At 43.8% G+C, this 14,559-nt stretch overlaps 1 protein-coding gene across 3 annotated transcripts in view; it reads left to right on the top strand.

The window, feature by feature from the left end:
* LOC141154236 (bifunctional heparan sulfate N-deacetylase/N-sulfotransferase 3-like) overlaps positions 1-14,559 on the top strand; it is an 875,193-nt gene that overhangs the window by 345,918 nt on the left and 514,716 nt on the right. For all 3 annotated transcript variants that reach the window (XM_073639857.1, XM_073639847.1, XM_073639839.1), the window contains exon 4: positions 8,192-8,346. In XM_073639857.1, the coding sequence (XP_073495958.1) occupies positions 8,192-8,346 (155 nt within the window). The remainder of the gene's footprint in view (positions 1-8,191; positions 8,347-14,559) is intronic.

Raw genomic sequence — 14,559 nt, 5'->3', positions numbered from 1 at the left:
CAGTATGACATCCCACTGCTCCCCAAATTACATTATAATTCCCCCTCAGTGGACAGTATGATTACTTCCACAGCCCACCTCACACAAAATATTATGCTCCCACATTCTCCACACAGTGGAGAACACCATTCTCCCACACACACCCAGTATGATGTCCAGCAGTCTACCCCACTCACGGCATGATGTCCACACAGCCCAACATGTATCATGATGCCCCCACAGCTCCCCACACAATATAAAATCTCCACTTGCCCCACACATAGTATAATGCCCTCACAGCCACTCACACAACCTAGATAGCTGCTGGGAAAGGAAGTTGTACATGGTCATGTATGTTGATTACCTCGTTGTTATGTATGGTTGTCCTGAGGAAGGAGTCGGTGGACTCTGAAACGCGTAGACAATAAACCTACATTTTTATCCATACTAATGGTTTGTTGTGACTCCAGAGAGCGCAGAAACAACTTCCTTTCCCAGCATCTATCTCTGATATATCCACAGGAAGCTGCAGCATTTGGAGTTCAGGCTTTATAGGTGTTGTGTCCCACACAACCCTACAAGGTGAGCAGTTTTTAATACTTTTATGTAACATTTATTAATTGGATAACACCCTATAGCTCTCTTGCATTTTTCCATAACTTATACAACCTACACTCAGTATTATGCTCCGACAGACACTCACATACAGCATGACATCCTTACAGTGTTTCTCACACAAGGTATGATGTTTTCATAGCCAAACGCATGGTATGATACCTCCACAGCGACCACACAGTATGATAGCTCACACACTGTATGATGGCATACACAGCTTCTCACAAGTAAATGCCAACAAAAGGAAAAAAAAACTCACCTCGTTCCAATCCTCTAATGTGCCATTCCGCTCTCTGCAGCATGTGGACTGAGGCTTTGCTCAGTATGTCCAATCCTGTGATGCTATTGTGCCTGTTACTCTGAGACTCAGATGCAAAAGGTAAATTGTTAGAACCCTCCTGTTTGTTTTTCTATCTTGTGGTTTGCGGTCATGTGACCATCTGCCTTTATATTCCAGCTCCACCCTCTTGGCTGTGCTGGACTTCAGTGTTCTACTGTCTCTCTAGCCTGGTGCTTCTGTGCCTTTCTCTGTCAAGTTCGCTTGGTTCTCTGGGACCTCTAGTACTTTTTGTCAGTTTGCCTTTTTGTGCTCTGCAACAACTTCTGTTTAGGAGGGGTCCCATTTTTGTCCCAGTCCTTAGTTCATTTAGGGCCCCTCCCTTAATTCTATAGATCTTCGTTCTGACTAGCCGAGGACTAAGGTGGGTCTGTTCACAAGGAACAGGCAGCCCGCTCCATCGTAGGGATTCAGCTTAGTCTTACTGTAGGAAAAGCTTTCCCCTATCTTTCCTTAGTACATGTTGCAGATCATAACAAGACAAACTGACAAAAAGTACTAGAGGTCCCAGAGGACCAAGCGAACTTGACAGAGAAAGGCACAGAAGCACCAGGCTAGAGAGACAGTAGAACACTGAAGTCCAGCACAGCCAGGAGGGCGGAGCTGGAATATAAAGGCAGATGGTCACATGACCGCAAACCACAAGATAGAAAAACAAACAGGAGGGTTCTAACAGTGCTGTGATTCATTCCCAGAGGATCTTGGTCTCTAACGAAAATATAACAAACAAGCATTTTTAAAGGAAAAAAAATCTTGCTGTTTACCATAAAAAACATCAGGCAGTCCTACCTTGGGTTTGACAAAATGCGCTCCAGGACATCTACTTACGTGTTGCTGAAGCTCGGCCACCTCCAGAGACAATCCCTGCTGGTGTTGAGTCAACTTCTGGACGGAAACCATACTGATCCCCGAATTTCTTTCCTTTTAGTTTTTTGGGCTGGACTTACTGTTATGATCTGCAACATGTACTAAGGAAAGATAGGGGAGAGCTGTCCCTACAGTAAGACTAAGCTGAATCCCTATGATGTAGCGGGCTGCCTGTTCCTTGTGAACAGACCCACCTAATTGCTCGGCTAGTCTGAACAAAGACCTATAGAATTAAGGGAGGGGTCCCTAAATGAACTAAGGACTGGGACAAAAATGGGACACCTCCTAAACACAAGTTGTTGCAGAGCACAAAAAGACAAACTGACAAAAAGTACTAGAGGTCCCAGAGGATCAAGCGAACTTGACAGAGAAAGGCACAGAAGCACCAGGCTAGAGAGACAGTAGAACACTGAAATCCAGCACAGCCAGGAGGGCGGAGCTGGAATATAAAGGCAGATGGTCACATGACCGCAAACCACAAGATAGAAAAACAAACAGGAGGGTTCTAACATAAATAGTGGAAGAGGTAGCTAATTGTTTCATCTTTGTATTCAACTGTATCTGCATCTTGAGGATACAGATACCTTTGAAATCATGACATTGGGCAGGCTGGATGCCGCATTGTGCAGGACACCACTATTACCAGCCCTTTGGCTGTACCACTCTGTAGCCTGGGCAGGAGCTGCCAAGGGGCAGTTTTACTCAGGTCTGGTATGCTGTATATTTGGGTGTCTGTGTTACCATGTGTATATATGTGTAAATATAATTAAATACAGTCATATATGATTTCTATATATTATATATACAGTTGTGCTCAAAAGTTTACCTATCCCGGCAGAATTTTTCCTTTATTGGCCTTGTTTCAGAGAATTTGAATGATAACAAAAAAACTTTTTCTCCACTCATGGTTATTGGTTGGGTGAAGCCATTTATTGTCAAATTACTGTGTTTTCTCTTTTTAAGTCTTAAGGACAAACAAAAACATCCAAATTACCTTGATCAAAAGTTCACATATCTGAGTTCTTAATACTGTGTATTGCCCCCTCTAACATCAATGACAACTTGAAGTCTTTTGCGGTAGTTGTGGATGAGGTTCTTTATTTTCTCAGATGGTAAAGCTGCCCATTCTTCTTGGCAAAAAGCCTCCAGTTCCTGTAAATTCCTGGGCAGTCTAGCATGAACTGCGCGCTTGAGATCTCCCCAGAGTGGCTCAATGATACTGAGGTCAGGAGACTGAGATGGCTACTCCAGAGCCTTCACTTTGTTCTGATGTAGCCAATTACAGGTCGACTTGACCTTGTGTTTTGGATCGTTGTCATGTTGGAACGTCCAACTACGTCCCATACGCAGCTTCCGGGCTCATGAGTGAAAATTTGCCTTCAGTATTTGCTGATAACGTGCTGCATTCATCTTTCCTTCAACTTTTACCAAATTTCCAGTGCCTTTGTAGCTCACACATCCCCAAAACATCAGCGATCCACCTGTATGCTTTACTGTAGGAATGGTGTTCCTTTCATCATAGGCCTTGTTGACCTCTCTCCAAATGTAACGTTTATAGCTGTGGCCAAAAAGTTAAATTTTGGTCTCATCACACCAAATTACCTTGTTCCAGAAGTTTTGAGGCTTGTCTCTGTGCTGTTTGGCGTATTGTAGGGAAGATACTTTGTGGCATTTGAGCAGTAATGGCTTTCTTCTGGCGACTCGACCATGAAGCACAATTTTCTTCAAGTGCTTCCTTATTGTGCATCTTGAAACAGCCACACCGCTAGTTTTCAGAGAGTCCTGAGTTTCAGCTGTTGTTATTTGTGGGTTTTTCCTTGCATCCCGAACAATTTTCCTGGCAGTTGTGGCCGAAATTTTTGTTGGTCTACCTGACCGTGGTTTGGTTTTTACAGAGCCCCTGATTTTCCATTTGTTAATCACAGTTTGAACGCTGCTGACTGGCATTATCAATTCTTTGGATATTTTTTAGTATCCCTTTCCTGTGTTATACAGTTCAACTACCTTTTTCCGTAGATCCGTTGACAATTCTTTTGCTTTCCCCATGACTCACAATCCAGTGGCTGGATGAAAGATGCAAGAGTCTGTCTGGATCCCAGAAACTCACTCAGCTTTTATGCACACACACTGATTACAAGCAAACAGGTCACAGGTGAGGATGTTTCCTTTAGTAGCCATTCAAACCCATTTGTGTCAAATTCTGTGCATGTTATCAAGCCAAAATCACCAGGGTATGTGAACTTTTGATCAGGGTCATTTGGATGTTTTTGAAAAGTACAGAGCTGAGGTTAAAAAAGAAAATTAAAAACATAGTCACATCACTGATCACCTCCCAGGCCTCTCTCCACTGCTCCTCGCCTGCTGTCTGGTATTCCATGCCTCCATCATGCTGCATATCTGGCCCAGTGTTCTCTCTAGACCATAACTTCCAGTCTACTCGCAGTAGAGTAAATGCTGGGCTGTAACTATGGGCCGCTGCCATGGAGGTTAGTGCACATGCATAGTTAACTCCAGGGCCTGCTTGTGGGGAGAGACCCGGCCTAAAGTGTATACCGGGTTGAACATGTGACACAACGGAAGCCTGGAGTTCTGGATAGGGAGCAGCAGGTGCTGCTAAAGAGTGGAGCGGAGGATATTTTTAAACATTTTTTACATCATATTTTTATTATGCTCTCGGATCTGGAGACAGCATAACAAGGGACTTTAAATTCATGAAAAATCATGTTTCTGCTAATTGAGCTTCCCAGTAAAATTTGTGCAAACAGGCAAATTTAAATATTACCTGATCTGCTCATCTCTACATGATACCTTTCAGTGGTATAACTTAACATGTTGTGTTATGAAAATGATATACAGCAGGTGAAATAAGTATTGAACATGTCAACAATTTTCTAAATAAATATATTTCTAAAGGTGCTATTGACATGAAATTCTCACCAGATGTCGGTAACAGCCCATCCAATCCACACAGGCAAAGAACTCAAACCATAGCTGTCCATGAATAAAATTATGTGTAATAATGAGAAATGAGACAGGAAAAAAAGTATTGAACACATAAAGAAACAGAGGTGCAAAAAGCCATGGAAATTCAGGACACCAGCTGAAATCTATCTAGTAATTAGAAAGCAATCATACCACTTAGTGAAAAATAATATCAGCTGGTTCAACTTATAAAAGGTATCTCATTACTAAGGTGCCACACAAGAATAGCAGTCTGCACCCTCCCCAGAAAAGGTGCATCCAAAAGAAAAGGTGCTTTGCCTGGCTATTCCCACTTGCCCGGCTATTCCCACTTGCCCTGGTGCATTGGCAAGTGGGCTAATAGTTTGGAGTTGATGTCAGCAGTGTAATGTCCGCTGACATCAAGCCCAGGGGTTAGTAATGGAGAGGTGTCTATAAGACACCCCCATTACTAACCACGTAGTCAAAAGCAATTAACAACACACACAGATAAAAGTCCATTTACAAAACACTTCCCAACTTCTCTTTTACCCATTTATTACCTTTAAAAAATAAAATAATCAAAAGGGGTCCACTGTAAATACATCCCACATCCCACGACTATCCCCAACTCTGCTACATCTAGATGCAGTGCTGAGCTGTGACATCAGTGATGTGACTGCTCAGCACATCGTCCAGAACACACTGACAGTAGTGTGTGAATCTGGCTGCTGCGAAGAGCATTGATGTCAGTAAGCTTACCACAGTTCATTTTATATATACCTGGATCAGACGCTGGATCCTTCCTTATTCTCCTGCAAATAATGGGCGCTGAGCAGTGGCGTCGATCATGGGCTTCCGTGCTGATTGTTCCTCGAAAGCGTGAGCTGTTTCTTTCCTTCTACATACCCCCTTTTTAATAACCATAAGGCTACGCAGACAGGTGTGAGCTGATATTAAAAGCCTGGGATACTCCGAGTTTATTACCCCCTTCCCAGAATAATAACACTAGCCACCAACTGACTGCTTTCCCTGAGCTGAGTATTAAAAATAAGGGGAACCCCAAGCCATTTTTTTTCTTTTATTTATTTATTAGCTAAATACATGTGCAGTAAGCTACACCTGCACTGCACTTATTAAATATGTCACTCACATATTTCTTAATATGCATAGGCTAGTGAATAGTCTCATAAGCATCACCTGTTCTCGCTGCTATCAGTAGGTCCAGGCACACGATGACAGTAGTAGTCATCAACCAACGCCTGACCGACGGTAACTTTTTCACTGCTGGTCACAGCCGCTGGCTCACACGCTGTCCTCTCTATTCTTGCTAACCAGCACAGGTAAAGCTGCCAGCTATGGGCTGCAGCTCTCAGCTGTCAGCATTACCTTGGCTGATTAGCAAAAATAGAGGGGTCACCACGCCATTATTTTAAATTATTTAAATAAATAATTTAAAAAAACACTGTGGGGTCCCCTTAGTTTTTGACAACCAGCCAAGCTAAAGCAGACAGTTGGGGGCTGATATTCTTAGATGGGGAAAGGGCCATGGACATTGGCCCTCACCAGCCTAAAAATAGAAGCCCGCAGCTGCCCCAGAAAAGGCACATCTATTGGATGCGGCAATTCTGGCGCTTTGCCCGGCCGGTTCTTCCCACTTGCACTGGTGTGGTGGCAAGTGAGTTAATATTTGTGGGATTGATGTCAGCTTCGTAATGTCAGCTGACATCAAGCCCAAGGGTTAGTAATGGAGAGGTGTCTGTAAGACACCCCCATTACTAACCCTGTAGTGAAAATTAGTTAAAGACACACACAGAAAAAAAGTCCTTTAATTGAAATCAACTCACAGAAAATACTCCTTAATTTGAAATAAGCACTCCCCACCATCTTTTACCAATTTATTAATGTAAAAATAAAAATAAAAAATCACAGTATTCCTCACCTGTCTGCCAATAATCCATATGCGTTCTCACGCGCAGCTCAGTGTCTCCTGAATGCAGGACTGAGTGGTCACATCAATGCCAACGCTCAGCAATGCATCCAGATGTAGCTGAGGTGGGCTCTCTGTGGGACATATTGATTATCAGTGGACAGGTAAAGAATACTGTTTTTTTTATTTTTATTAGGAAAATAATAAATGGGTAAAAGAGGGTTGGTGAGTTTTTATTTCAAATAAAGGACTTTACTCTGTGTGTGTGTTTTTTAACTTAAACTGACGGGGTTAGTAATGGGGGTGTCTGATAGATGTTTCTCTATTACTAACCCCTGAGCTTGATATCAGCTGACATTACAAAGCTGACATCAACCCCAATAGTATTACTCCACTTGACAACTAAACACAGCAAGTGGGAAGAGCCGGTAGACATGCCTTTTCTAGGTGACTGCGGGCTGCTTTATTTAGGCTGGGGAGGGCCAATATTCATGGTCCCTTCCCAGTCTGAAAATACTAGCCCCCAGCTGTCTGCTGTTTGCTAAAAATTTTAAAAAATGGTGTGGTGACCACTCTATTTTTGATAACCAGCCAAGATAACGCTGACAGCTGTGGGCTTTTGTCCGCAGCTGTCCGCTTTACTAGTGCTGGTTATCAATAATAGACAAGACCGCATATCTTTTTTATTTATTTTTTTTTTAAACTTGACATGGCACGGCTGTGATTGAGTCAGAAGTACCTGCACAGGAAAACTTGTTGATTGGCTGCGCTGCAGCCTTTCAACAATCTTTGTTAGGGCTGCCGAACCTGAAAAGTAACAAAAGGTGTTTGGTACGGACCCAGAACTTTACCGTTCGGGTTCACTTATCCCTACATATAACCTAAATTATGGACATCTATGATTTGACTTTTTTGCTTTTGTGGATTGGATGGGTTGTTACAGACATCTGGTGAGAATTTCATGTCAATAGCACCTTTAGAAAAATATATTACATAGAAAATTGGTGAAGTTTTCAATACTTATTTCACCCTCTGTATGTATATCTATGTGTGTGTATTTGTGTCACAGTGTGTATAATATGTACTTTATGTATGTGTTTACAGGCATCCATATATTAAAAGGTTATATTTATGTGTGCAGTATTTTGTATAATCATGCATCTGCTAATCAAGTGCATATACGGTATGTCCATGCTCATGACGGTGCAACTGTGCACACTGGTTGGCTTATTTTCTTCATCCACTATTATTTTAAAGCACATGGCTAAAACATAATTAACATGCAACAATTTAAATTGATGTGAAGATTTTTATATATATTTAAGACAGATTACAAGTGCATACAATAAACAAATACTGCATGAAACTGTAATTTTAATTAAAATGCAAAATTGAAATATCCTCAATATTTTATAACATCATAATCAGAAATCTTGAAATGTGCAGATTAAAGATACTTTCCTTTATAATTCCTTAAAGGTAACGAGTACAACATTAAATAATTTCCTATATTTGTCTTGTAGGTACTGAGAAGGAGGATAGAGGTGATGACCTCTTGCTGAATTCAGTGGATGAGTTTTGGTGGTTTCCACATATGTGGAGCCATATGCAGCCTCATCTTTTCCATAATGAGTCTTCACTGGTGGAGCAGATGATTCTTAACAAAAAATTTGCTCTGGTAAGTACAGTGGACTTTTAAGCTGTAAAGACACTCTCTTAGGTATTGTACTTGTAAATTCAAATTGGTCAATGGTCCCCAACCAGAGGCTTATGACACATAGTTTTGTGAAGCATAATATAGATGTTTCCATTGATAATATGTCAGAAATATTCTAACCAATAATAATTGTATTAATAAATGTGATAGCATAATAAATCGGACTGCATATCAATATTTTAGGAATGTATAACAGAAATTATAGACCCAGTACCTCAGAGTACCCTTCAATCTGGTATTGAGAAGCCTGAAATTTCCTTGGCATAAGATGTATTAAGTGACACATTTTACCCTAATATTTATCAGAAAAAGTTTAGCATTTTTTTTATTACACCAACATTCAACACGGTACATTTTTTAATATATAAAATGCTATTAACAAGCTAAGTTAAATATCAAAGGGTTAAAAGTTAAAGAAGTTGTCCTACTTTTAAGAAATTTTTTAGGCTTAAATGTTTTAAAACAAAAATCTTTCAGCACGCTCATCGATCCAACTTAGGCCGCTTCAGTATTCTGCATTGGCCTCAGAAGCGATGCCTGCACCGCTTGGAAATTACCAGGACTGCTGCAGCCTGTGATGGCCTGCAGAGGTCAGGTGAGAAACACCAGATTATGTGCTCTTCTAGTCACCTTCTAGTCCAGCCAACTATAGGCTTCAGCAGTCCTGGTGACTCCCGAATGGTAGAGACAAGACCTCTGGAGCCAGTGTAAACCCTGAGGAACAGCTAATGCAGGATCCACAGAGCTGCTGGAAGGAGAATATGCCCCTGTTTTAAATCATTCTATGTAAAAAAATATATATATTTCAGTGTAAGACAATTCCTTTAAGTCTTTGATTCAAAATCAAATACGATGTTAATTAAAATATAATCAGGTTTGTACTGACATGTTCACATCCCTATATAGATCTATGCTATACATGACTACTGGCAAATATGGAGATCAACAGATATTACAACAAGCACTTTTTATAAACCTAGAAATTATTTTTTATTAGATGGATGCTTTAACATTTGTTTTTTTTTTACATTGATTTAAATTTTTTTTTATAATTTACAAATGTAAGTTCAAATGCGCTTCTTGTATGTTTTCAGCAGATCTGTAAAGATGTTTACTGGAGCAGCTAATATTAGATGTGGAAAGTTTTCCTTCCTATTCCCTGATCTTATTTAAGTTTGTCAATTCCTTGACCCATAAATTGATCGTCCCTGTAAATAGAAAGCTCACAGTGAACTTAGCCAAACATGGGTCATATATACTCAGGAGATCTTCTACACTGACCAATAGGTCAAACAGTGGGACATTACAAATGACCAGATCTTTAGTAACAGTGTACTATAAACCCAGTGAAATCCCAAGTCTGCAAATTGATGGTGAGATCTATTCTTAGTACCATGTTTAGCTTTACTGTATAGCATAAAGTGTGACAAAGTACAAAGGATACAAAAAAGGAAGAGCCAGCTTCATTAGGATTGTATTTTGTCATGAAAAGATAACGTTTTCTTTTTTTGCAACTTCACAGACAGACTTAAGAATATGTCAAGGACAGAAAATTTTTTAGCAATACCTATACAATTCCCTTTAAACTCATAAAATAAAAAAAATTCAGTAGCCATTCCTCTTTAATAATATACTGTAGCACACCCTTTACTGTGTTACAGATTTGTCTAATAATTTTACCCTGGAAAACTGTAACATTAGAAACTATAGTCAAACCTGGAATCATGCGGCAGCACGCTATCTATTGGGTACATCCGTGGAGGCTTTGACACAGCCTCCTACGCCTCTTTCTCCAAAAACAAAAATACTCCTCCACACCTTGGGCTATGTTCACACGTAGCGTTTTTGATGCTTTTTTGCACTTTTGCATTGCTTTCAACAAAGACAAACGTATTCACTGGGAAATATAAATGTAACATTTTACAACCTTATCGGTCCATGTGGTGTGTGACACATCATCAGACACATGCATACAGTGCTGAAAAAACATGGGAACAGCATGGGGAAGACCTCTGGAAGCATTTCTGACTCCCAGGTCACTGCCTAAAAGTGTGCCCATCATAAGTGATCCTTGGCGCATGTGAAGATGCCTCCCGCCATGCACCTGTTGTTGCAGACTTGCAACAATCACTGTCCACGTCCTTGTCCCAGTGCAGCGTTCAGTTGTCCCTACCCCATTCCTTGGAATGCAAGCGCAAGTATGCAGCCAGCCACCCACAGGCGGCAATACTATACTGCCAAATTTTTGACAGCTGCTTGTGACGTGCCCCTGGGCCTGTGTCGCGCTGCGTTGCGCACGCGGGAGCTTACCCGGAGCCGGATCTCTTGAGGGTTGTAGTCTCGTGGCGGTGATCCGGTCCGTGCCCAGGGAGTCAGACTAAGTGGCACTGTATCAGCGGTAGATGTAGGACGACTACGCCACCCGTTGAATGCAGCTATGGAGCTGCCGCTGCAGGGCAGACCGCTGAGGCCGGTGGTAGGATAGTGCAGCGTAGATGGTATAACCCCCAACGGGAGGGGTATGGCCTCAGGGCAGCCGACGTGGATGATGGGGGTAGCAGGAACCACTCAGAGACGATGCGGTGTAGTTCAGGGTCTTTACTGGTGACAAAGATAGACCCTCCCGGAGTACTGGCTAGCGGTTGGTGCCTGGTCAGTCCTTGAGCAGATGGGATCTCCCCTGGCCAGGCGGAGTTGTAGGCCTCCCAAACTAACGATACTCTTCTGGCTACCTTGCTAGAAGCGAGTATAAGTAGCCCACATCCCTGAGTGTACCGTGTGGTGCTCACCCGTATGGCCGGTGACTCGGGGCCTTCTAGTAGCTTCCGCTCCACGACGGCGGTGCTGGTCCCATGCGTGTGACCGTGCCTTCGGGTTTCTTGGCCAGAGGACCTGAAATCCCCTGCCTGACGGATTCTGCTGCTGGGTAGGAGTTAGTCCCCACAGCCTCGGACTCCGGGTCCGGTAAGAAATCTTCTCAGTCAGGGCGAGCTCTGCAGCTGCCAGCCCCTGACTCTTTGTAACACTGCTCCCACAGAGCTCCTGTTGTTTCTTCCTATGCTGCTTCTCTTCTCTACTTCTTCTCTACTCACTCACCCTGCCTCAGCCCTAGGTTTATCTAGGGGAAGTTCTTCCCCTCCCAGGACTGGGCAGGAGGTGTGGCATGCATAGGATCCCTGACCAAGAGACCTCCCACCTGCTCTCAGACATAACATTGCTGTTACTGTGGAAAACCAGACCCCTGGGGTGCCACACTTGCACTTGAAATGTGGCTTTTTAGGCTCTTGGAGGCGGAAGCTTTTCGTAACCTCATGCCAGCGGCGGCCGGGTGTTCATACTCGGTCCCCACCACCACTGTTTCTCCCAGTGTCACCTCCGCCTTCCACAAGCACGGGTCCCACAACATTAACCGTGCCCTCCCCAGTGCACTTACTGGGAAGGACCGCCTAACCACAAACAGGTGGACAGGTGAATGTGGCCAGGGACGGTATGGAGCCAGTCCACAACTTTTTTTGCTGACAGTTGTATTTAGCTCGGTGAAAGGACTGGCATAGAGGGAAACCGTATCTACCCTGCGTGTCATTTCTCCCAGGAAGTGCTCTAATGCAGCTTGTTGCAGAAGCAATGGCAGCTTGTTCAATATCAACTCGCACTTGTCGGTGGTGCTTTGACACACACACATCTTTCTTTGCGCATTTAATTTCTTGAATACAGAGTTGGACAATGGACTGATCTGTAATGCAGTTTAAGAAATAACATGCATAAGCATGGCCGATCCACATTATAAAAGCAGCCACAGAGTGTCCGGGAACCTTCCGCCACACTTTTCTTAGCAAGGGCTGCTTCTCGGCAGGGTTGGACGGGCCCACCAGAGAACCGGAGACTCCTCCGGCGGGCCCTGGCTTCTCCTTTAGGAGAGTTCATAGTGCCAAGGTGAGGCCATGATGATGATAGAGGCCACCATCTGCTTAGTTTTCTGTTACTTGGAGTGCAAGTGCAAGTATGCAGCCTGCCACTCATCCACCCACAGACCGCTACACTAAGTTGCCAGATTTCTGGGCAGCTGCTTGCACTTGAAATATGGCCTTTTAAGCTCATGGAGGCGGAAGCTTTTCACAACCTCATGCCGGCAGCGGCCGGGTGTCCATACTCAGTTCCCAACCACCACTGTTTCTCCCAGTGTCACCTCCACCTTCCACAAGCACGGGTCCCACAATATTACCCGTGCCCTCCCCAGTGCACTTACTGGGAAGGAACGCCTAACTACAACCACAAGCACGGGCTCCACAGCTTTCAACCACTTTGCAGCGCTGGGCGGTTTGTTAAAACTCTGAAAGTCATAAAGCCTATTTTTATAGGGACATCAAATGGCCCTTACTATTCTTAAAAGGCTAGCAGTCGGCCCTCGCTATTGTTAGAGACACATCAGCCGGCTATGCTTTGTTGTTAACAGGTTGGTCTCCTATACTGTTATAGAGTATTCAGTGACTGCAAGTGCTGCCAAAAATTTGGATGTAACCCAATACCCCTTTGAAGAGACGTAGAGGAGGGTCTCAGTAAAAAAAAATGATCCCATTATAAAGGAGCAGGTCTCCTATAGTGGTAATGCCTATGCTGTGACTGCAAGGGCTGCCAAAATTTGGGAAAAACCCCACTAAGAATTTAAAGACACATATAGGAGGGCCACAGTAATGACAAATTCCCATTAGAAAGAATAGAGTCTGCTATACAGTTATAGGGTATGCAGTGAGTCCAACGGCTGACCAATTTTAGGAAAAACCCCATTAAGAATTTAAAGATACATAGAGCAAGGCCACAGTAACAACAAATTCCCATAAGAAAGGAGAGAGTCTGCTATACAGTTATAGGGTATGCAGTGAGTCTAATGGCTGACCAAATTTAGGAAAAACCCCACTAAGAATTTAAAGACACACAGAGCAGGGCCACAGTAACGACAAATTCCCATTAGAAAGGAGAGGGTCTGCTATACAGTTATAGGGTATGCAGTAAGTCCAAAGGCTGACCAATTTTAGGAAAAACCCCACTAAGAATTTAAAGACACACAGAGCAGGGCCACAGTAACAAGTACGTCATGTTCCCATAAGAAAGGAGAGAGTTTGCTATACAGTTATAGGGTATGCAGTAGGGTGGCTGTAGGTTCAGTGGTGTGAGCCACAGATCTTCCTGCTCTTTCAGAGCTGTCCACAACTCTTCAGCATTGTGCAGTTTGTCACTTTAGCATATTTGCTTCAGCACAGCCTGTTGCCGCTTGGCCGAGGCAGTGCTTCAGTGCTTCCAGCTTGTGACTGATGTGGTCATTTCGGAGATGGAGGCTGAAGAGGAGGAGGAGGCTGAGGAGGATGAGGTGCAGGAGCTGTAGACCGTGGGGTCAACCCTGATTGACCTAGGGCCCGCAATCCTTGGCGTCGGGAAAATGTGTTCCGTCCCAAAGTCCGACTAGGTCCTGGCTTCCACTATGTTAACACAGTGTGCTGTCAGCGAGATGTACCACCCCTGCCCACAAGCACTTGTCCACGTGTCCGTGGTTAGGTGGACTTTACCGGTAACTGCGTTGTTGAGGGCATGGGTAATGTTTTGGGACACGTGCTTGTGTAATGCGGGGACGGCACACCGGGAAAAATAGTGGTGGCTGGGGACCAAGTACCGAGGGATGGCCGTCGCCATCAGGTTGCGGAATGCTTTCGTCTCCACGAGCCTAAAAGGCAACATTTCGAGTGCAAGCCATCGTGAAATGTGAGAATTTAGTAGTTTGGCCTGTGGGGCATTGGCTGCATATTTGCTCTTGCGTTCCAAGGACTGGGGTATGGACAACTGAACGCTGTGCTGGGACAAGGACATGGACGTGCTTCCTGATGCTGCTACTTGAGAGTGTGCAGAGACAGGTGCAGGGCAGGAGGCATCTTCGCATGCACCATGGACAGGGGATTGGCTTGCATGCACAACAGCGGAAGAAGCAATGGTGCCACCCGCAGACACTGTTCCTGGACCCTGGGGTTCGGCCCACAAAGTCGGGTGCTTTGCTACCATGTGCCTGATAATGCTGGTGGTGGTCAGGCTGGTTGTTTTGCTACCCCTGCTGATGCTGGCCTGCCAGGTGGTGCAAATTGCCTTTTTGGGGTTATCGGCAGAGTCTTTAAAAAACAACCAGACTCG

The sequence above is a fragment of the Phyllobates terribilis genome, unplaced genomic scaffold, assembly GCF_046119375.1.
Source record: "Phyllobates terribilis strain yellow unplaced genomic scaffold, ASM4611937v1 Scaffold_1__5_contigs__length_1240528914, whole genome shotgun sequence".
NCBI lineage: Eukaryota > Metazoa > Chordata > Amphibia > Anura > Dendrobatidae > Phyllobates > Phyllobates terribilis.
Note: the sequence above shows the minus strand (reverse complement) of the source record. Positions and strands in the feature narration are given on the sequence as shown.